Source organism: Myotis daubentonii, chromosome 14, assembly GCF_963259705.1.
Source record: "Myotis daubentonii chromosome 14, mMyoDau2.1, whole genome shotgun sequence".
NCBI lineage: Eukaryota > Metazoa > Chordata > Mammalia > Chiroptera > Vespertilionidae > Myotis > Myotis daubentonii.
The window spans coordinates 49,946,458-49,968,581 of NC_081853.1; the positions used below are offsets into that span (position 1 = coordinate 49,946,458).

A 22,124-nucleotide genomic window follows, 5' to 3' on the forward strand; every position below is an offset into this window, starting at 1 on the left:
AAATACTCCTTTCCAGATCCGGGTCTGGTTTCTGTGTGTGTGTGTGTGTGTGTGTGTGTGTGTGTGTGTGTCTGTGTCTGTCTGTCTGTTTTCCTGGCTGAAGCACGCGTCTCTGGGCTCTCTCTGATGGAGATGGGAAAGAATATTCTCCTTCTCTCTGAGCAGGAAGACCAGATACCAGTCTTTCTTGTTTTTCTGTCTCGCCTGCTGGCAGTGGGCAGGTAGCCTATCCTGGACGAACTCCGGACTCCGAGCTCCGGTTGTGGGCCTGCTGCTCCTAGGCATCGCCAGGCGCAGGAACTCAGCCTGAGGGTGCAGAGGAAGGCCCCTGCCACCCCGCCCCCCACCCCAAGCGCTCAGTGCACAGCAGTGATCTGACCTCTCTGCCAGCTCCTCGGCTGTAAAATTCTACATTGTCCTTACTCTTTTTCATGTTTAAACAGCTCTGATGTTGGGATCATCTTAAAATTAATTGCATCTTAGATTTGTTGAAGTAAGGCACTTCCTGCCTCACACGGCTACATTAAAGGAGGAAGATTTGCAAAGGCCTGGCCCCTAGCTGGGCCCCGTTAACAGAAGCAGGTACTGTTGTCATTCTTGCGATTGTCACATGACTATTTGTACATTCTGGGTCTTCTTGAAGCCTGGACTTCCCTGTACTGAGCGGTGAGGTGATAGTGAAGGGAGAGTGAAGAAACATGACCAGAACGAAGGATAAGGCTTTCTGGCAGCTAGTGTTAGGGGACTGCTCAGTGATCCATCCACACAGCAAACATTTGTTGACCAAGCAGTATGAGGCCTGCATGGAAGGCCTGCAGGGATGGCCTGGGAAAATGCCCACCCAGAGAGCTGTTGCAAAGTGCCTGTGGGCTCTCGGGACACCTTAGCACCTTCTGACTTGGCCTTACGTCCCTGGGGGTGGACACAGCACTTCACGATTGCGAGGTGCTTTGCCATCATCTGACCACTGCCGCCTCCTGGTTCCCGGTTATCCTGCTTGTCTCCTAGTGGTTGGCCTCCACCTGGTTACGTGTTCCTGTTTGTTGTCTTAAAGATGCTGTCACAGAACTAAGCAAAGAATTTAAAGAAGGAGGGGAGCCCATCACCGATGACAGCACCAGCTTGCATAAGTTTTCTTACAAACTTGAGTACCTCCTTCAAGTAAGTGACTCTGTAACGTGTTGATTTCTGCTCTGTTGTCTTGTTTCCCTGATGGGTGACTCGTCAGCTTTAAGGATGTGGTCCAGGAAGCTCAGTGGAGCCATTAGGCCGTCCTGGTTAGACCGAAGGTCAGAGCAGTCCCCATCGTGGCTCGGGCCTCCAAATGCCATCCCCTGGGGATTCGGCAAGTTGCCCCTTAGGACAGTGGTTCTCAACCTTCCTAATGCCGCGAGCCTTTAATACAGTTCCTCATGTTGTGGTGACCCCCAATTTCATTGTTACAAATTGAACATAATTAAAGCATAGTGATTAATCACAAAAACAATATGTAATTATATATGTGTTTTCTGATGGTCTTAGGCGACCCCTGTGAAAGGGTCGTTCGACCCCCAAAGGGGTCGCAACCCACAGGTTGAGAACCACTACCTTAGGAGGATTTGGGAATCCAGAACATTCTTTGGAGACTTAGGTCAACTTAAGGCAGGTAAGAAGGTTTCTGTGTAGCGGGATCTTAATTTGGGGGAGTCACGTCCCCTTTTGAAAATCAGGCAAACGCTATGGAATGTCTTCCCAAACAGACATGCACATGTGCACACACCAGCCACATTTTGCAGGAGCATGTGGGCCTCTGAAGGTTGTCCAGAGGCTGTGCTAGAGCCTTCCTGCCCAAAGCATTGTGGTCCGTAGGCCAGCAGCACCAGCTCACCCAGGAGCAGGCTGGAAATGGACGCTTGGTCCCCACTCTGAGTCAGCCCAGGGAGTTTTCTTTCACACACGTGCAGCCTAACGCTTGTGTCCGCTGGTTCAAGTGCACAGACCAGAGAACTCTGCAGATGCTGAAAAGTACATCAACTTCAACAGGAAGGAAATGGACCAATACATTAACAGAAGTTAATCTTAGGCATTATAATGTTTTCTATTTTTAAAAAATATTTTTTATTTTTATTGATTTCAGAGAGAAAGGGAGAGGGAGAGAGACAGAAACATCAACGATGTGAGAGAATCATTGATTCGCTGCCTCCTGCACGCCCCCTACCGGGGCTCGAGCCCAAACCCAGGCATGTGCCCTTGACCAGAATCGAACCCGGGACCCTTCAGTCGCAGGCCAACCCTCTATCCACTGAGCCAAACCAGCTAGCACATCTTTTCTATTTTTTAAAATCCAGATTTCCTAACATATCTGCATGTCTTCTATAGTCAGAAAAAAAATGCTGTGAAGTGTTGTGTTATAGGAAGATACGCCTATACATTTTGAGCACCATTAGTTTTCACCGTCACATCCCACCAAGGTATACAGGATGAGAGCCCGCTGGAGGGGTGCCCCAGCCTGTTAAAGGACTCCTGCCCCGTGCCCTTTCAACCTGTTCTCTGTTTTACTTTGTGAAGATATTTATGGACTTTTTTTTGTCATGTAGCCAGTTTTGGTTTTGGATTTGAAATGATTCAGAGCTGACACTTACTTGAATTTATTGTATGTGTATTAAAACATTGATGTAACGGGTTAAATCCCACTAACTCACTTGCCTAAATTGAGACATAGTTAACACACTTCATGTTGCCCTTAAGACTTTTCACTTGTATTCCTTTGTCATAAGTTGTTATATATCTTTATCAAGGTTGTTACTAGCAAACTTTGGTGGTCTCCCACCCAACTCTATGCATAGAGATCTCTTCAAGAGATAATTTCTTTTTTGGGCGGGGCGGGGGGGGGGGCGGTTCTATTCCTGAATCTTAATAGTTGTATGACCTTGAACTAGTTACTTAGCCTCTCCCAGCCTCAGATCTGTAAATTGGATTAAAGCACCTTCATTTGACAATAAATAGATATAATGCCCATAAAGGGCCTTGCCCAGTGCCAGGCAACCAAGAAGCTATTGTTAGTTAGCATTTAATGAGATGAACAGCAGTGGGTCTGGACCGCCTCTCTCTGTCCCTTTCCCTACCCAGTTCGATCAGAAGGAGAAGGCCACCCTCCTGGGCAACAAGAAGGACTACTGGGATTACTTCTGTGCCTGCCTGGCCAAGGTGAAGGGCGCCAACGATGGGATCCGATTCGTCAAGTCTATTTCGGAGGTAAGCAGAGCAGCCAAGGACCCCACGTCTTCCTGTCACCGGGCTTCAGCGTCTCTTTACAGAGAACCCTGCTGCAGACAGTCAAGTGAGGAAGTGGTGTTACGGGTGGTAAAGTTCACACGTTAGCCCAGGTACACTCAGTGCCCACTGTCGATGCAGGGAAGCCGCCCACATGAGCCTTCACCCAGCGGGCCTGTTACTAGACCACAGCCCACACTCACAGCGGGCTGTTCACACTGTGGTCGGCCCATGGGCCCCCGGAGGTGTACAGCACCTGCTGAAAGTGTCAGTTTCTTAGATAAATTCTCCATGTTTGCTGGGCTGTTTGCCTGCAGGTTTTCCAGAACCCTTAGATTTGAAATGAAGAGAGTGATGTGGGATCTTAAGAGACATTAAATGCCGGTGTGCTAAGCAGCTTCCCACGTTAAGTGCTGAGCCCCTAGAGCAGAATGCCATGGCTCCTCCGTTTTTGCAAAACTCCAGAACAATCTCTCTGTCTCTCCCGAGTCTCCCACTCCTGAGGAATCTCTTTTTCTCTCATACGCCTAGTCCATCTGAGAGTAAGAACTTTACATATTAGGGAGCAAGTGACCCCCTGGATTTAGAGCAGGCGGCCTAGAGGATTTGGACATTTCATCTTTTCAGTGTCTTGTCTGTAAGTTTAAGGATACTTTAAAGGCAGCACCGTGCTCCTTGGCTGGCCTCCTGCAGAGACCGCAGAGTCAGGTGCTCCCGGGAGAACTCCTTTCCAGCGCTGGAGCCAGCTGGTTTCTTCTTATAGAGAATGACAGATACGCTGGCATGAGGGCTGGGCGTTTTCCACCAGCTGCACCTCTGACATCTGAGATCATGAAAGATCCCGACTTGAGGAGTTTGTTCTGCCAGTGTCTTTCATGTCCGTGTAGCGCAGACGGGTCTTGTGAGATCTTGCCTGGTGGGCCACTGGGGTCAGTGATGTAGAGCATGCTTGCTGCACCCCAAATCTGGAGGGGGTGCTCAGTGTTGCCCTCCTCTCCATACGCTGAGGAGTTCCCTTGCACTCCATCTCCCGCTCCTCATAGCAACTGCAGCCTGCGACCGCTGACCTCCAACAGCTCAAGTCTGGAAGTACGTTTAGTTTAGTCCTCACGGCCCAGGGTTATGAAACGCCTCCATCTGCTCTTTAGCTGGTTCTTATTCTTTACTCACAATTGCAGTCCAACCTTTAGAGGCCAGGAAACTGTCTTCTAGAAGCAGGAGCGTTCCCTGCTTGCGCAAACATTGTTGGGTTTCTGGTGGCTGACATAGGCTCCCCCGCCCAGAGGGTGCAGTCCTCTCATCTGTTGAGGACTCTGCTCTCTGGGCACCACTGAGCTTGGGATGTCACTGGCAGGATGGGCTGCTGGTACTTGGGTTAACTTTAATCAGCAATCAAGTGCCATCCCGGCCAGTAAGCCAGAAGGTAAAAGTTCCTGGGCAAGAGCATTGCTGGGCCCCTCTGGCCCCTTTGGGCGGAGGCAGCCATGTGGACTAAAGCAGTCGAGGGCTCTGACCCGCCACTTCTAGAGGTTCAGGATGGGCTCACGCTGGGCTCTGTGCATCTCCCCACGAAGGGCAGAAGCAGAACCTGCCTTCAGTTTGGTTGTCAGGCTCCTGGCACATGGCCCGCGTAAAGCGGAATCAGCTCTCATGTACCTTGCAGACTTCCTGTCCTCATTGCTGCTGTATCGCTTCCTGATAGACTGCATATGGTCTGATTGATTGCTAATAAATTTCAGGAATTAGGCCATAAAAGCGGACCCAGGATCTTAAAACGTAGAAAATAAAATGGCTGGGCAGTATTTTCATTTGTAATACAAGGGAACCACTGTTCTCTTCCCTAAGGTATGTTTAAAAAGACCTTAAAATAAATAGCTCCCTTTCTGTATATAAAATTCATTCCATTAATGGGCCTGGTTAAAAACAAGACTCACGTGTCTTCCATTAGAAAGGTAAATGTCCCAAATGCTGTGACAGTGGCCGTTCTGCTCCTAAAGACCAGCCGCTCCCTGAGAGCTCACCGACACGGCTGTCCCTGTGAGGCTGGCTCGGTTCCATGGGGCTGGTGGGGGCGGTGTTTATGTGACCGACACGCTTCGCTTCACCGACCCGGCTCAGCTGTTCTCGCTGCCCGAGTTCCCTAGCCGTCACCACTGGACACTTTGTTCTCACTTCACTCATCAGTGGCAGAAGTGCTTGGACGTAGTGATGTCATCAAGATTCCCCCTGGGCATCTATCACAGCCAACCGACTGTAGACAGGCCACGGCGGTTTTATAAAGCCAGGGCCACGCTGCCACCCACCTCCCTCCAGGCATCCTGACTACCCCAAACCCACAAAGCTGACATGGAAAAATGTCTTGCAGCCTTTGTGATTATTGAGGTTTCACACCTTTTTATTTTTTAAAACGAATTCATGTTGTGGTATCATCTCCTTAAGTGAACCGTGAGAAGTCAGATAGCTCTGAGCTAAACGGTGCCTGGTCTTCTGGAGCCGAACCATTGGCGGTATGAATCCTGATTTGCAACTGGTCTCACGTGTCTTCTGTGGCTGTCCCCTAGGTCTCGTCCATCTTGGCTGCTGTGTGTCCCCAGCTAGCAGAGTCTGACTAGCACTCTCCCTCTCCACAGCAAGCTTCCAGAAACCTTTAGAAACCATGTTTTGTTATGGTGGGGAGAGGTTTCAAAGACAGTCCCGTACCCAGGCCCTCCATCCAGCTCCTCCACCCTGAAATAGAACTGTGCTCCTTTTTCATGACCCCCGCGTAGCTGGGCCACCTAGACGCACCCCTGCTCTCCGCACCACCACCCCCCCACCCCCACACACCTGCTGACTAAATGCAGTGAGTTGGTGTAGCTGCAAAGAAACCCACCAGGAAAGTGTCGACGATGCGTGCACTTCACTGCTGGTTTCATGAGGGTGCAGAGGAGGCAGTTATACAGTCATTAGAACTTCTTAAAAGTCCCCTTACACAACCCTGCCCTTTGCCCTCCTCTCTCCCCCTCCACAAGGGCTCCAGCCAAGCCCTGTAGGCCTCTTCCGCCAAACAGCCCAGACTAGCCACGCTGACCAGCTCTCGCTCAGGCTCACTTCTGGTGTGAGAAGTCCGTTTTCGGCCTCCAGGTTTCATTCTGAATATTCCAAATTAAATCATACAGTTCTTCTCCGACTCCAAACCCAGAGACTCTGATGGAGTAGAGGAGGGGCAGTGGCACCCCAGTGGAACCCACAGGTGTTCGGAGCCTCGTGAACACATCTTTCTGAACCTGCCTATAGGTTATTCCACAGGTTATTCTTGGATGGAGGCCCAGAAGAAGGGACCCACTTCAGGCCTCGCTCTGGGGGGTGATGTTATCAGATGTTTGTGTCCTTTGAGGAACATGAGTGAAGCCAGTGTACAGGGTAGAACTGGGTGGCGTTGTCTGTGCTGTTTCTGTTTTATGCAGGCCATCTATGGGTGCTCACAGACATGCGCCATGATGACTTAGGCTAACAGTTCTGCATCCCCATGTCATCTTTTCCCAGCTTCGAACATCTCTGGGGAAAGGAAGAGCATTTATCCGCTACTCATTGGTGCACCAGAGGCTGGCAGACACCCTGCAGCAGTGCTTCATGAACACCAAAGTGACCAGGTAAATGCCGACAGCTCTGGGTTGACCCTGGTCCATTCACAGGTGAACCCAAGTACCCTGGTGAATGTAATGACACATGCGGCTGCAGTGTCTGCCCTTGTGGCACAAGCATAGCCCTCCCACATCTGTCATCCTCACGTGGGGGGCAAGGAGCACTAAGTGCCCCCCCTCCCCGCCCCCGGGCTCCCCGTGCTGAGTCTGAGTCCTAGAGCAGGAGCGTGGGTCCAGATTGACAAGCAGTTTTCCCTGGGGGTGGCATGGCCTTGGCAGGCACTAATGAGAGGACACACCCCGCTGGTCACCCTGGCCTGTCTGCAGAATCACCTGTGGGGTTTTGAGCCCCACTGAGCCTGGGCCTCACTGAGGTAACCACCTGCCAAACATGTCTGGGCACCCTGGAGGTCATGATGGGCACCGGTGTCGGAACCTTTGTGCCACTAGTGATGACACCTGGGGTGGGGGAGGGGTTGAGTGTGTAAAGCAAGTGGAGTGAGTGTGTCAGACCAGGACCCCTCTTTCAGCTCTGCCTCCCTCTCCCTAGGGAGCATGCCCCCAGGTAATCAAAGAAATCATTGCTGAATTAAAAAAAAAATAGAACTGTTGGGGGAACATACTTTGTTTCATTTTGTCACCTTTAAGATGGATTTGCCTAAAGGTGTATTTCTCACACAGTGACACGTGAGGGGCTTTGTGAATGCATGTGAGGTGAGAGAATCTTCACACATTTGATTTGCAGGCTGTTTAGTTCTAGTCTTTGGTGAGAACAGCTTGGCTTCCAGTGTTTAGGAAGCCAAGTTCACGGGCATCAGCCAAGTAGCTGTTTAAACTCAGCAGTGTGTCCTTTTAAATTCTTCCTGCTCCAGGAAGTGAACAGCGGACACCACAAGTGCAGATCTTTTGTTCTTTGTCTTTTAAATTGGTGTCAGGACAGAAATTAGCGGTGAGGTCAAAGTCCTGTAATGAATTCTCCAGGAGGAATCGCAGATGAGACAAAAAGAAAGTGTTCTGTCCCCTACAACTACCCTTTCTGGGCAAGTAATTGAGATTTAAGGTTTCTCATATCCTTTTTGGGAAATAGATCTAACAGAAATAATAACTGTATAAGTATCTAGTTCATCTCAGAAATTTCTGTGAAGAGCAGGCTTATAGGGGAGTTAGGAGCTGCAGTGAAAATCACATGGGGTGCGGGGGGGCGGCGTGTGTCTGTCTGTTCGCTTTAGTAGCCTGTGTTAGAATTGGATGGGGCAGCGCCATGCTGAGAGGACTCAATTCACGCTTTCCTTTCCTGCATTTCTTGTAAGCACACCTTGTATGTTTCCCTGCAGCGACTGGTACTACGCCCGAAGCCCCTTTCTGAAGCCGAGGCTGAGCTCTGACATTGTGGGCCAGCTCTACGAGCTCACCGACGTTCAGTTTGACTTGGTGTCCAGGGGCTATGACTTGGACGCGGCCTGGCCGACGTTTGCCAGGTATTGTAAAGAATTGCTTGGTTTAAAAGACGGGGGGTGGGGGGGGATGTTTGAAATTTTGAAAATTGCCACCAGTCTACTCAAAGGACTTTTGTGTGCTCAGGAAATACACAAAGCTTCGCCACTCTTATGCCTGTTAATTGTACAGACTTTGTTGAACTGTGACTCACTAAACATCTGAAGGCTCCAACCTTAAGCTGACCTAATTGGTCAGGTGGCATGAGAGGAAATGCATATACAAAAGCCAGGGTTTTTTAATGTTAAGGGATGTGTGCCAGTCTGGGGAGGAGCAGGTGGGCTTTTTCCCGTTCGTGTCCTTGGGGGTTAAGGAGGCCTTCCAGGCAGGAAGAGGGAGTGGAAGCTACAGCCCATCCATGGAAGGGTTGCTGGGAAGGTTGCCATGTTTTCACTTTTTACACCAAGATGGTGCTCAACACGTCATCCCGCTGAATCCTGACAACGCACCAGGAGGGTGAGGCTGAGGACATGGGCTTAAAGTGGGGGGGACTTGCCCAAAGTCACATGGCTGGTGGGCTGCAGAGGCAGGGCCTTGCACCTAACTCCCCAGCACAGCCACCTGACTCGAAGCAGGTCTGTGAGCCGTGACCATGAGCCCCTAAGCACAGGGTGACCTTATGGACCACGTTGACTGCTCCTTGTTCCTCACTAGCAGACAGACTGAGGCAGGCACCAACAGTCAAGGAAAGTTTAAACCAAAAATTGGGAAATACTATGCTCACTTAGGTGTTGTTTGGCACAGGGAGGAAAGCCATCATGTTTAAACTTTAACAGCGGAGTCCCCCCAACACACCTGGTTTCCACGTGTGCGTGCGTGTGTGCATGTGTGCGTGCGTGCGTGCTTCCTGCTGTGATACAGGTGTGTCTGTTCTGTGCCCCGCAGGAGGACACTGGCCCCCGGCTCCTCTGCCTACCTGTGGAAACCCCCCAGCCGGAGCTCCAGCATGAGCAGCTTGGTGAGCAGCTACCTGCAGGTAATGCCGGAGAGGCTGGGGTTTCCCCGCCGTAGTGTCAGCCAGGGTGTGTCCTTGCCCCTCGCACCTCAGGGCAATATTCTCAGACACCTTTGTTCCGGCCAGAGCAACGAACCCTCAGTTACACCCAATATTTTCTAGAGTCCAGGTTTTTATGACCAAATAGAGCTTAGGCCTCTTAAAAAGTAAATTCTTTTAAAAGTTTTAAGGTATTTGAAAAGAAGCAGGTTAACATTCTGGTTAAAAGCGGCTAAGTCAAATCCCGCCTGTCACCTACCAGCTGTGTCCCAGGAAGATGCCTGACCCTCTGGAAGTGTCAGCTCTCTCACCCATACGAAGGGGATCGAAAAATCACCGTAGCTGAGTGGATGGTTGTGGGGGTGGGTGCGGGAGCCCGTGGACTGTGCATAAGGGCTTGACACAGCAAGTGCTAAATAAGTGCTGGTGGGTAGGGTTAGTTTTGGTAGAAATGTGAATGTGTCAGAGTTGTACATACTTTTGTGGGAAAGGCTGCTGAAAGTAATCAACAAAACAAAATAAAGGGACGCAACATAAGCAGCATTAAGAGTAGAAAATGGACTTCACCCTGTTTTGTGGTCTAATCACCCCAGGAGTTGTGGGCATAGTGCGTGGTGGACAGTAGTTTAAGTTATGTAAGTTAAGTTAGTAACATTTTTATGTTACTAATGCACAGGAGGCTGAGTGGGAAGCAAGTTCTGAGTCTCGGGGCTCTCACGTGTGTGGCCCTGGGTGTTCAGGGTGTGCTGCTGGCAGGTGCTGAGAGCTAAGGGTTCTCGTCCTTCGAATAGCTCGATGGACTAAGCTTAGGTTATGTAATTGCTATATTGTTACTTCTGTTCTCATTAAACTCTAAAGCTTTTCCAAATAGCTATGTAGCTTCATCCCAAAGCCATGTTTTTGTTGTTTTCTCCCCCTTTTCCCCTCCCCCCACCCCCAGACTCAGGAAATGGCCTCCAGCCTTGACCTGAACAGCCCCTTGAACAACGAGGCACTGGAGGGCTTCGATGAGATGCGGGTGGAGCTGGACCAGCTGGAGGTGCGGGAGAAGCAGCTGCAGGAGCGCATTCAGCAGCTGGACCGAGAGAACCAGGAGCTGCGGGCAGCCGTCACCTCACAGGGGGAGCAGCTCCAGGTGGAGAGGGAGCGGGCCCGCTCTGCAGCCGAGGACAACGTCCGCCTAACGCGCATGACGGCTGAGCTGCAGAAGCAGTGGGAGGTCACCCAGGCCACACAGAGCACCGTGCAGGAGCTGCAGAAGTGCCTGCAGGCCCTGGAGCCAGGCCCCGCGGAGAAGGAGGGGGATTCCCACTTGGCCCTGCAGCGGCTGGAGCCCATGCTGCAGCGCCTGGCGCAGGAGCTCGAGGCCACACGGGACGCGCTGGGCAGGAAGGACGAGCTTTTGGCTAATGTCCCAGGTCCGGGCATGGCTGAGCAGAAGGCAGATGTGGCACTGGACACAAAGGGGCAGCCAGAGCTCGACCCCAGTGCCTCGGCCCTGACGATCCAGCAGCTGGGGGAGAAGCTTCACGCCCTAGAGCGGGAGAGCACCAAGGTCCAGGAGCTCAACAGGCAGCAGAGCACGCAGCTGGAGCAGCTGGCCAGGGAGCTGCAGCTGAAGGAGGAGTCCCGTGCCGGCCTGGAGCGCGTCGTCAGGGAGATGGCCTCGCTGCAGGAAGAGCTGTCCGCGAAGAGGAAGGAGGCCACCCAGCTCCGGCGCCGGCTGCAGGAGTCGCTGGCCCACATGAGCACCATGGAGGAAGAGCTGGCAGAGGTGAGACAGGTCGAGCGGCAGCAGCGCGAGGAGAAGGAGCTGCTGCAGAGCGAGGCCAGGTCCCTGACACGGCAGCTGCGGCTCCTGGAGACCCAGCTGGCACAGGTGAGCCAGCGTGTGAGCGACCTGGAGGAGCAGAGGAAGCAGCTCATCCAGGACAGAGACCGCCTCAGCGAGAAGGTGGGGACGCTGGAGCGGCTGGCTGCGCAGCCAGGCCCCGGCCAGCCTGTGGCAGCGGAGAGCAGTGAGGTGCTGGCCCCCCAGGATTCTGCCCTGCAGGAGGGACCGATGGATGGTACTACAGTTCAGGGGAGCAGCCGGGAGGAGGAGCTGCGGCAGGCCAACATGGAGCTGGAGAAGGAGCTGCAGAGCGTGATGGCCCGTAACCAGCGCCTGGAGGACAAGCTGCGTGCCCTGCAGGCGGATTACCAGGCCCTGCAGCAGCGGGAGGCAGCCATCCAGGGCTCCCTGGCTTCCCTGGAGTCTAAGCAAGCCAGCATCCGGCACATGGGTGACCAGATGGAGGCCAGCCTCCTGGCTGTTGTGAAGGCCAAGGAGACCATGAGGGCCCGCATGGCCGAGAAGGAGGCTGCCCTGCAGAGCAAGGAAGCCAAGTGCCAGCAGCTGCGGGAGCAGATGGAGCAGTGCCGAGAGCTGGCAGAGGCCCGGGAAGGGGAGCTCAGGGCTTTAGAGAGCCAGTGCCAGCAGCAGACCCAGCTGATCGAGACCCTCAGAGCAGAAAAAGGCCAACAGGGGCTCAGCCCACCTCAAGAAAATGCATCCCAGGAGCTAGCTGCCCAGCTTGCCCTATCTCAGGCGCAGCTGGAGGTCCATCAGGGGGAGGCTCAGCGAGTGCAGGCTGAGGTGGTGGACCTCAAGGCCAAGCTCCAGGCAGCCCTGGGTGACCGAGAGAAGGTGCAGAGCCAGCTGAGCGTGACTGAGGCGGCTCTGCAGGAGCACAAGGCCCTTGTGCAGCAACTGAAGGAGCAGAACGAGGCTCTCAACAGGGCCCATGTCCAGGAGCTATTGCAGTGCTCAGAGCAGGAAGGGGCCCTGCAGGAGGAGCGGGCCCAGGAGGCCCATCTGAGGATGGAGGAACTCCAGGCCCTGCAGGAGGAGCTGTCCCAGGCCAAGTGCAGCTCCCAGGAAGCCCAGCTGGAGCATGCCGAGCTGCAGGAGCAGCTGCACCGGGCCAACACGGACACCGCCGAGCTCGGCATCCAGGTCTGTGCCCTGACCGCGGAGAGGGAGCGGATGGAGGGCGTGCTGGCCTGCACCGTGCAGGAGCTCCGGGACGCCAAAGAGGCAGCCGCCAAGGAGCGCGAGGGCTTGGAACACCAGGTGGCGGGGCTGCAGCGAGAGAAGGAGAGCTTGAAGGAGAAGCTGAAGGCGGCCGAGGAGGCAGCTAACTCACTGCCTGGCCTGCAGGCCCAGCTGACCCAGGCCGAGCAGCGGGCCCAGGGCCTTCAGGAGACTGCACACCAGGAGCTTGACACCCTCAAGTTCCAGCTGAGCACCGAGATCATGGACTATCAGAGTAAACTTAAGGTAATCCTAGCCTTGGCCCGGGGCTGCACCTGTCTCCTGCGGCAGGACCTGGGGGGTTCATGAGGGGATAGGACGCACCTTCAGCCCGGGCACATGAGGGCCCAGGTGTTCATAGTCCCGTCCCGCCATCATAGCTCACAGCATCCTCTCTGTAGGAACATGCTAGGGGCCCAACATGGGGGAATGATGCTTTAGCCCAGAAATCTAAACTCAAGGCCATGGCTCACAAGTTTGGCCCAGAGAATTTTTTTTAAATTAATAGTCAACATCCAAAGAGCGGGATGTTTACACATTCAGTTTGGGCACTTCTTTCAAAATCTTGAGAGATGCCATATATATATATATATATATTTTTTTTTTCTTATTGATTTTTGAGAGGAAGGGAGAGGAGAGAGAGAGAGAAACATCAATGATGAGAGAGAATCATTGATCCGCAGCCTTCTGCACGCCCCCTACTGGGAATTGAGCCTGCAACCCTGGCATGTGACCTGATTCATAAGTCGACGCTCAACCACTGAGCCATGATGGCTGGGCTGGAATCTTGAGCGATCTTAAAGCCTATGCCCTCCTCCTCAGTGTGGCAGCGGTCAGCAGGAGCTGGGTGGGCACTGCCCACATTAAAGGGGGCCTGCATCCTCTGGTATTTTCCTTGCAATCCTTTATGCAGTTACCCAGCCCATTCGGGGATGTGAGTTTGAGACCCCTGCTGTGGCCTCTGTGACCAGTAGTCCTGGCTGCCTCGAGGCCTGTGTCTGTCCCCTCAGGTGCCATTCTGCCAGCAGGTGCAGTCGGAGGGAACTGACTCAGTTATCACAGGGCCTTGGAATAGATGAGAACAGCGGTTAACCACGTGCCTTTGATGCTGCACAAAGAAAAGGAGTTAAAAGTGAGGACAGGGATGACTGTTCTCATCTATTCCAAGGGCCCCGTGATAAATGGCATTTGTTTGCACAGATGTGCCTCCTATCGCCCCATCCCATGCAGCTCCATGGGACTCAGAGGCCACATTTTCCCTTGCAGAAATGAAATTCTAAGTTGGGAGACCAAGCTAAGTCTCTCAGTAAACTTGAAAGAGTTTTATTACCAATGAAGCCTGATGCCTATTGAGTTTGGGGGAAAAGAGGGAGGTAGCTTGTTTTTACCCATTTGGGGAATGTGGCTGAGGAGTCTCAGAGCAAAGACCCCACGTCTGCGATCCCTTTCTCGTCCTCTCCAGACTGCCAGCGAAGAGTGCAGGAGCCTCCGGGGCCAGCTTGAGGTACGGGGCCAGCAGCTGCGGGCCGCCAAGGAGGCTGTGGACAAGCTGGAGGTAGGCCTGGCTGGGAGTGCCCCTCTGGGAGCCCTGATCAGAAGCTGGCCCCTGGGAAGGGAGATGGCTGTGGTGGCCTCCACCTGGTCGTTTCCTCTCTCAGAATGTGGACCCATCAGGGCCGAGGGGATCTGGTTTGGTTCTCACTGGACCATTGAGGGGCTCCCCATAGGACTTCCCATTCCCAAGCTGAAGGGGTCATCAGTCCATTTTTGCAGACACCCCGAGTTTGTATCATGGTCCCTTCCACTCCCCGGACACCTGGCTGGAGCTGCCAGATGTGTTTTTCACGCAGCCTCTGGCAAGGAAAACGTCCTCTAGTCATCCCTGCAGATGTGCTCTGAGTCAGTCTGAACTAAGCAGGGACAGGGGTGGCACTAAAACCATAATCTTCAAGGCAGTGACCTTTTTTCACTGAATCCCGCTCCCTGCCGCCCACCCCCAGCCCCACCCTGGAGATCCTGACCCCTGCCTCCCCTCCAACCACCACAACCAGTTACCATTGATGCTTAAGGGACATCATTACAAATCGGAGTGTGTCACACGCCACAGACATAAAACAAAGGTTCTTGGCCTCACGTTAAAACAAACAAACAAAAGTCCCTCCAGTTGGAAGGGACCAGCCAGATGGTGAGAGCACAGCCGTCGCCGCATGGCGTCTGACACGTGCTTCTGCGCCTGAGTATCCGCCCTGCCGTCCTGTGCCAGGCCACCCAGGCAGACCTGGGAGAGAAGCTGAGCCGCACCAGCAGCCGCCTCTCGGAGTGCCAGGCCGCCGTGCTGAGGAAGGACAAGGAGGGGGCCGCCCTGCGCGAGAACTTGGACAGGTTAGTGACGCGGCCCTCCCACGCGCCCAGTGGCAGTCTTCAGGGAAGGGGTGTTGGGTGCAGTCATTTAGAAAGTCAGCCACTCGTAAAACTGAAGTCCTCTTTCAAGAAAAGCCACAGACCAGAAAGTGCTTGTGCCAGAAGCATGCCACCGAGAGCCTGGCCGTCGCCCCTCACAGCCCGGTGGACGGCAGGCCCTTCCAATTCCACTTCCTTACCCCTGGCAGGCGTGTTTCAGTCCGGTAGCGTCGTGTTTTGGAAAAACTAACAGGAAGTAAAAGTTGGGATGTAATAATGGCAATAAAAGCAGCAGACGCTTAAATAATGCCTGAAATGGAACAGGCACCGCCTTAAATACTTCGAATCTAGTTGCCCACTTAATCCTCCCAACGGTCCAATGAGGGTGGTATTATTTATTCCCATTTTATACCTGGGAAAAATGAGGCTCAGAAGAGTTCATTTGCCCTCCCAGGTCAGACAGGGTGTAAGCGATGGTAGGATTGGAACCCAGACACTTTGGGATCCAGAGGTCTGTTTTCTCAACAATATCCGGACAGACACGTGTTCTGTTTTACTGGGGGGCACTGGTGTTTGTGCGCGTGTGCGTGTTTCCCCCACTATGGAGGTGCCTCGAGCTCTCCCTCGTTTCCCAAGCTTGTCCCGCCAGTGAGCGAGTGTACCAGGGACCCTGGCCGGCTTGTGTTCCCACAGCCGCTCTGGTGCTGTGTCTGTGCAGAGCACATCACGCTCTCACCCTTTCCTCATGGTTTTTTAACCTTACAGTTGGGGCCTATGTGTGGCCAGCCCCTGCGCCTGCCCCCTGTGCCTCCCCGAGCCTCCTCGTCTTCAGGCTTAGGGACCACATAGAGCACAAGCCCACCGCCTGGCGATGGGGCCCAGCTCGTCCTGCCAGGGGCTGATGAAAACAGGTGTAGCAGGAGGAGATGCAGGGACCGAATTGCACATGTGCCCTGCTCCACCCCCCAAGGCAGGCACCCGAATTGTGCCGAGGGTTTTACTTTTCTACTCACCCTCCTCCCCTCCTCCTCGGAGGCTGGGCCCACCAGCGGGAGACGCAGCGCATGTTGGATGTTCAGTGGCTGGACATGCATTCCTTCCCACCTGACTCCTGGCTCCGCTAGGTCACGCTCACCTGGCCGTGTAAATAGAACTCCTGTGTTGGTGATGGGTTGTTGTTTTTAACGCAGTAATAGTGGTTGGTTGTGAGATCTCACACCATTGTTTTAGCTGCTCCAAGTTGCATTTTCCCTGTGGCAGGAGTGGACTTTGTGTTATCCACTGTGCGAGCAGGCTGTGCTGGTCTGTGTGTACTCATTTAGGTGGACAGGGTCTAGTGAACAGCCTCCTGACGACATTGTGCTGGAGGTGAAAAGGCTGGATGAGATGCAAATTAGTTTGTCTCTGCAGAGCCCTCTGTCTACTGGAGCTTTTACAAACATCTTGGGGGCCTTGAGGTTTAGAGAGCATCCTTGGCAAACCACTGCCTTAGGGGATAGCCAGACTGAAGGTGGGGTGGGCAAGGGCTGGCCAACAGCAGCTCAGCCAGCACAACCTGCTGGGCTGTCAGGCAGCACATGGGGCCGTGCCCGTGGAGCGCCTGCTGTGTGCCCGGCGCCATGTCTGTGTGTAGCGTCACAAAGACACATGAAGACTGTCCTCCTCCATGTGGTCATCTCCAGGAAGCTGTGCCCCTCTGTCCTTTCTGTCCTGATTCCTTTTCCTCTTGCAAATACTCCCCCTCCCCAGCCCTAGTCCCTGAGCCTTGTCCTAGGGCTCCTCTTAAAAACCTCATTTCAACTCATCCTGGGGTGCTCAAGTGCCTGAGGTTACCTGCTCTTCCAGAATGCCCCTTGTGTTTGGTGTGAAGAGTTTGGGTGTGTGAGGGGAGTCCTCGAGGCCAGGGGGTGCCCCACCTGTGAGCAGGCAGTGCCGAGGGGCTCCTTCACTGTGGGGGGTGGCTGGGAGGGCCGCGGGACCCTATTAGAGGCCCAGGGGAAGCGGGAAGGAGTGGGGAGTCAGGGAACATACCACTCCTCCACCAGGACCCAGAAGGAACTTGAAAGAGCCACGGCAAAAATCCAGGAGTATTGCAGCAAACTCTGCCAGGAGGCGAGAAGCCGGGAGAAGAATGACCAGAAGATGTTGGCGGACCTGGATGACCTGACTAGGACCAAGAAGAACCTGGAGGAACGGCTGATAGAGCTGCTCAGGTGAGTGTTGGTGTTTCTTTAAAGACATGCAACTGTTCGTAACAGAACTCTTCGTGGAAATGCGCCCCCTCCCCATCTGCCACACACACACACACACACACACACACACACACACACAGACACTCATGTACAGGTTCTGCTCAGGCCCATGGCGACCTAGTGAGAGTGGATTTCGGTTTCACAATTTTTTTCAATTGCCTTATAATTTTCCTAAATTAGATCCATGCATTGCATAGCGATATTTTCTTAGATCTCTTTAGTCTGTGGGTATCCCCACCATCTCTCTTAACTTTTTTTTTCTTTGCAATTTATTTTGGAGAAAGCCAGGTCATTTATCTGGTCATTGCATCCCCATGAGGTCATCTAACATGTTCCCCCAGCCTTTGTATTTCCTATAAATTGGTGGTCAGAGCAGTGCTTCTCGGCTCTGACTGCCCATTAGCATCACTGGAGAGCCATTAAAAAAAAATAAAATACTTACGTTCAGGCCTCACCCAGACCCAGTGGGAGTGGGTTCCAGGCATCAGCGACCCAGAGCCAGAGCCAGAGCCAGAATCTCTGCTCTGCTAGAGGCTTGCTCAGACTCAGGTTCACACTTGTGGCCAGGATGCTGCATGGAATTGGCTTAGAGTTCTGAGGCGTTCAAGGGCCACATCGATCTGATAGCCCTTTCTTTGAATGTTAGCGGCCATTGATAAGCAATGCTAGACCTAATCATTTATTTGGGCTTGCAAAATGGTGATATTAAATTATAACTAAGGTGGACGTTTAAAAACGTCACCCACATGTCATCAATGAGCAGACCTGAGACCTCTGAGCACAGAAAGCTTCCCCCGATGGGTGAGGAGGAAGCCCAGGTCCGCGGCATTCCCACATTCCCAGGGTGTGGGTGCCTGGCCTCCTGGGACAGAGAGGACAAGTTGTGGAAAGCCAATCGATTCCATGTTCTGGCTTTGGGGTTAGGGGGTTGGTCTGGGGTTGCTGTGAAGTCCCTGGCTGGGTGGAGCCTGTTTCCTTCAGGGCTGAGGTGACTCTGGTGTTGGTCATCAGGACTGAGGTGCTGCTGGGCCATGTTAGGCCTTAGGATGGTGACTGGGGTTCCATCCGGGAAAGAATTAAACTGTCCCATGTCAGAATCCGGGAGCCCCGAAAGTGACCAATGGCAGCAGTAAGGATGTCTCTGTACACGTCTTCCCTGGTGTGTTGGGCACATTCAGATACTGCCAGGCCTTTCTCAAAAGCCCCCGCTTCTTTCAGACTTACTTCCTGGGGTGACTGCTGTCCCTCGGGGGAACATGGGGTGATGGACACCATTCAGGCTGGGAAAGCTTTGATCCCCTGCAGTGATTCAGGGGTGGGCAAACTTTTTGACTCGAGGGCCACAATGGATTCTTAAACTGGACCGGAGGGCCGGAACAAAAGCATGGATGGAGTGTTTGTGTGAACTAATATAAATTCAAAGTAAACATCCTATCTAATAAAAGAGAAAAATGGTAATTGGCGTACGACGATACCCTTTTCATTGGCTAATCAAGGCTATATGCAAATTAACTGCCAACTATGATTGGCAGTTAACTGCCAACAAGATGGCGGTTAATTTGCATATGTAGGCACAATGCAGGGAGGCGAAAGGGAAAGCAGGAAGGAGCCCCCTGCCACTGACAGTGATCGGAAACCCAGGGGGGAGCTGCCCCCCAGCCATGATCGGAGAATCAGGCGCCTTTGCCGCCCTGGCCAGTGATAGCAGGAAGTAGGGGTGGAGCCAGCGATGGGAGCTGGACACGGTCGAAGCTGGCAGTCCCAGGAGCTAGGGGTCCCTTGCCTGGGCCTAAAACAGAGCCCACGATCGCGGGGCCGCTGCAGCTGCGGGTCCCCGCTGCCCGAGCCAGACGCCTCAGCCAGAGGCGTTAGGCCTGGGCAGGGACGGAGCCTGCAACCGCGGGGAGCTGGGGGTCCCCTGCCCAGGCCTGACACCTCTGCCGGAGGCCTCAGGCCTGGTCAAGGGGCCGATCCGGTGATTGGTGATCGGAGGGTGATGAGGGTCAACTCCTCTGGCCGAGGCATCAGGCCTGGGTGGGGGGCGGAGCCGGGGATTGGGGAGATATGATGGTCCCCTTGCCCAGGCCTGAAGCCTGGGTCAGAGGCCTCAGGCCTGGGCGGGGGCCAGAGCCAGTGATCAGGGGGAGATGGGGGTCCCCTGTCCAAGCCTGACACCTCTGGCGGAGGCGTCAGGCCTGGGCAAGGGGCCGATCAGGCGATCGGAGGGTGATGGGAGTCTACACCTCTGGCCGAGCCATCAGGCCTGGGCAAGGGGCCGATCCTGCGATTGGAGGGTGATGGGGGTCAACGCCTGAGGGCTCCCAGTATGTGAGAGGGGGCAGGCTGGGCTGAGGGACACTCCCCTCCCCACACAAACCCAGTGCACGAATTTCGTGCACCGGGCCCCTAGTCATTACATAAAAGGGTACGGTCTTTTTTTTTTTTTTTTAGTTTTACTCATTTCAAACGGGCCGGGCTGTAGTTTGCCCACGGCTGGATTAGATGCTACTTGAACCATGAGCCATAAACGCGTAAAGGCCCCGAGCACATCGGAGATGTGAGAGGGCAGTGTGCTCGTGGTCCTTGGCTCACAGCACACTGTCGGGCAACCACGACAGCACGCTGTGGCTTCAGCTCTTGGTGGACTCGTGCACTGTCATCTAGACGCCTGAGCTGTGTCACCCTTGCCCGTGCCGGCCGCTCTGCAGGTGCCAGAGCCTTTTCTGCACATCCCAGGTCACCTCTGTGCCTTGACGTGTGTGGTGCCGGTGAAGGGCCTGCACATTGGAGGGGCCTGTGGAGTCTGGGGTGACAGGAGACCTAGAGAGGGTGTGCTTCCAGGGTACAGGTGAAGTTTCCTTCTGTGTTTTGGGGAATTTGGAGTCAGTTTTTAAAAATGAATCTGGGATAATTCTATTGTTTTCATGGATTCCTTCTTTTTCGTGACGTGGCTCTGTCCCAGGGACAAGGATGCGCTCTGGCAGAAGTCCGATGCCCTGGAATTCCAGCAGAAGCTCAGCGCTGAGGAGCGATTCGGGGACTCGGAGGTGAACCACTGCTTTGATTGCAAGCGCGAGTTCAGCTGGATGGTGCGGCGGCACCGCTGCAGGTTAGCAGGCCGCACGCTGGCCAGCACCACCCCTGGCAGGGCCCGGAACAGGGCAGGCAGCCGATGGGCCGGCCCGAGGCTGTGCCCACCAGGACCACAGTGCTTTTGGTTGTAAGGGACCTGGGCGAGGAGGGTGTCTTAGGCAGGGTAATCACAGGACTCCCAGGGATCCTGAAGGGAAAGAGCCTTGCGTACAGATGTGTGAGTGGAGTTAGGGGACCCGAGGGGATGTGGAGCACCCAGACCAGCAGCCCTGACCCTCCCTCAGCCTGTGGGACCAGAGGGGGAAGGGTATTCCTGGAACCCAGGCCCGTGGGGCTAAAGCTTCCCTGGAGGAGCACAGAGCAAAGACCCCTGGGGCCCAAAGAAGGGCAGACAAAAGCGGGTCTCCAGTGGTGGCAGAGGGGACATCGCACAGGCCTGGGGTCTTTCTCTCAGGGCCTTGGCCACACCCGGATCCTGTGTCAGGGAAGGTGGTCTTGACCACACACTTTATCCCCCAGCCTCCCACAACCTTAGGAAACAAAACATTCTCCCACTAATCCTACCAGGATGGCTTTTTTGGAATCTTATCAGATGGGCCTTATGGCCACATTCTAAAGTGGGGGGCAGAGCCAGGTGTGAGGAGAGCCATGTGGCGTCTAGAACCCAACCCAGAGCCCCTCTCTGGTGCTGAGCAGACGGCACGAGGCCCACAGCACCGTCCTCACAGCCCCTGCTTGCTTGATCCCCAGGATATGCGGTCGCATCTTCTGTTACTACTGCTGCAACAACTACGTGGCGACAAAGCCCGGGGGCCGAAAGGAGCGCTGCTGCCGAGCCTGCTTCCAGAAGTTCAGCCCCGGCTCCCCGGACAGCACCAGCTCCGGCACCAGCCAGAGCCAGCCCAGTCCCACTCTGTCGCCGGCCCCGGCTGGGCTGCAGGCCGCCGGAGGCCAAGGTCAGACACCTGCTGCCGCCCTCGGTGTTCCCCAGGTGCCATCCCCACACCGCAGCCCCGCCTTGGCTAGTTAGCTGCCACAGCTCAGTTCAGTATTTTCCAAACCTGGGCACTAGAGAGGTAGAAAAGTGTAGTCCACCAATTTGAGACTTTCTTTATGATGCACTTGGGGTTGAACAAGAATTGAAAAGGGAATACCTTTCTGCTGGTGTGATTCAGCGTCGTGAACGTGAGGCCTGTGTCCCTTTTAGCTCACATGCTACCAGTAACCGTACCCCACACATGAGAGACGAGAGACGCTGCTGTCTCCTGCAGCCTGGGCCCCGACGTCCCACCCTCTCCCCCAGAGTGACTGAAGGCCAGGAGCTGTGTCTGAAATGACCGCCTCCTGCATGCCTTCCTGGGGCTCACGGTCTCTCAGTGGCCAGGGAGGAGGTGTTCTCCTTCGTGTCCTTTCACTCGGTGCAATAAAAGGAAGTGGGATTTGCTGCTCCTGCTCCCAGCATGGCCCACCTGGCCAGCTCAGGCTGCTCTCGGGGGCTGGCCTGCGGGTGTCCCGGGAGGCAGAGCCCGCCTGGCCAGGGCCGAGGGAGTCTCATCTCTGCTCAGGCAGCGCTGCCTGCTGGGCTGCTCCCTGTGGACTCCTTGGCCTCTGCCTGGACCTAGGGCCTCCAGTGTCTTTTGTTTAACTGGATCCTCGAGGAGGTTGGCAGCCTCATCACCCACAGTGGGTACAAAGAACCGCTCGGGGGAGGGGGGTGTGTGTGCTTGGCACAGCTTTAGTATTTCTTCGCATCTTTTGCTCATTTGAAACCTTTAAATTCTTGAATTTTGAGAGTCCTTTATATGTTCTGGATACAAGTTATTTACAGATATGTGTTTTACAAGTATTTTTTCCCAATCTACAGCCTGTCTTTTCACTTTCTTTCAAACAGCACAAGTTTATAATTTTGATGAAGGCCAGTCTATCCATTTTTTTTTTTC

At 54.1% G+C, this 22,124-nt stretch overlaps 1 protein-coding gene across 1 annotated transcript in view; it reads left to right on the forward strand.

Annotated features, from left to right (window-relative positions):
• The window catches only part of FYCO1 (FYVE and coiled-coil domain autophagy adaptor 1), a 65,893-nt gene that overhangs the window by 10,741 nt on the left and 33,028 nt on the right, over nucleotides 1-22,124 (forward strand). Inside the window, exons 3-13 of the mRNA XM_059664305.1 lie at nucleotides 1,055-1,161; nucleotides 3,109-3,234; nucleotides 6,778-6,884; nucleotides 8,210-8,353; nucleotides 9,255-9,345; nucleotides 10,304-12,685; nucleotides 13,902-13,994; nucleotides 14,703-14,821; nucleotides 16,885-17,052; nucleotides 20,054-20,200; nucleotides 20,935-21,140. Of these exons, the coding sequence (XP_059520288.1) occupies nucleotides 1,055-1,161; nucleotides 3,109-3,234; nucleotides 6,778-6,884; nucleotides 8,210-8,353; nucleotides 9,255-9,345; nucleotides 10,304-12,685; nucleotides 13,902-13,994; nucleotides 14,703-14,821; nucleotides 16,885-17,052; nucleotides 20,054-20,200; nucleotides 20,935-21,140 (3,690 nt within the window). The remainder of the gene's footprint in view (nucleotides 1-1,054; nucleotides 1,162-3,108; nucleotides 3,235-6,777; nucleotides 6,885-8,209; nucleotides 8,354-9,254; nucleotides 9,346-10,303; nucleotides 12,686-13,901; nucleotides 13,995-14,702; nucleotides 14,822-16,884; nucleotides 17,053-20,053; nucleotides 20,201-20,934; nucleotides 21,141-22,124) is intronic.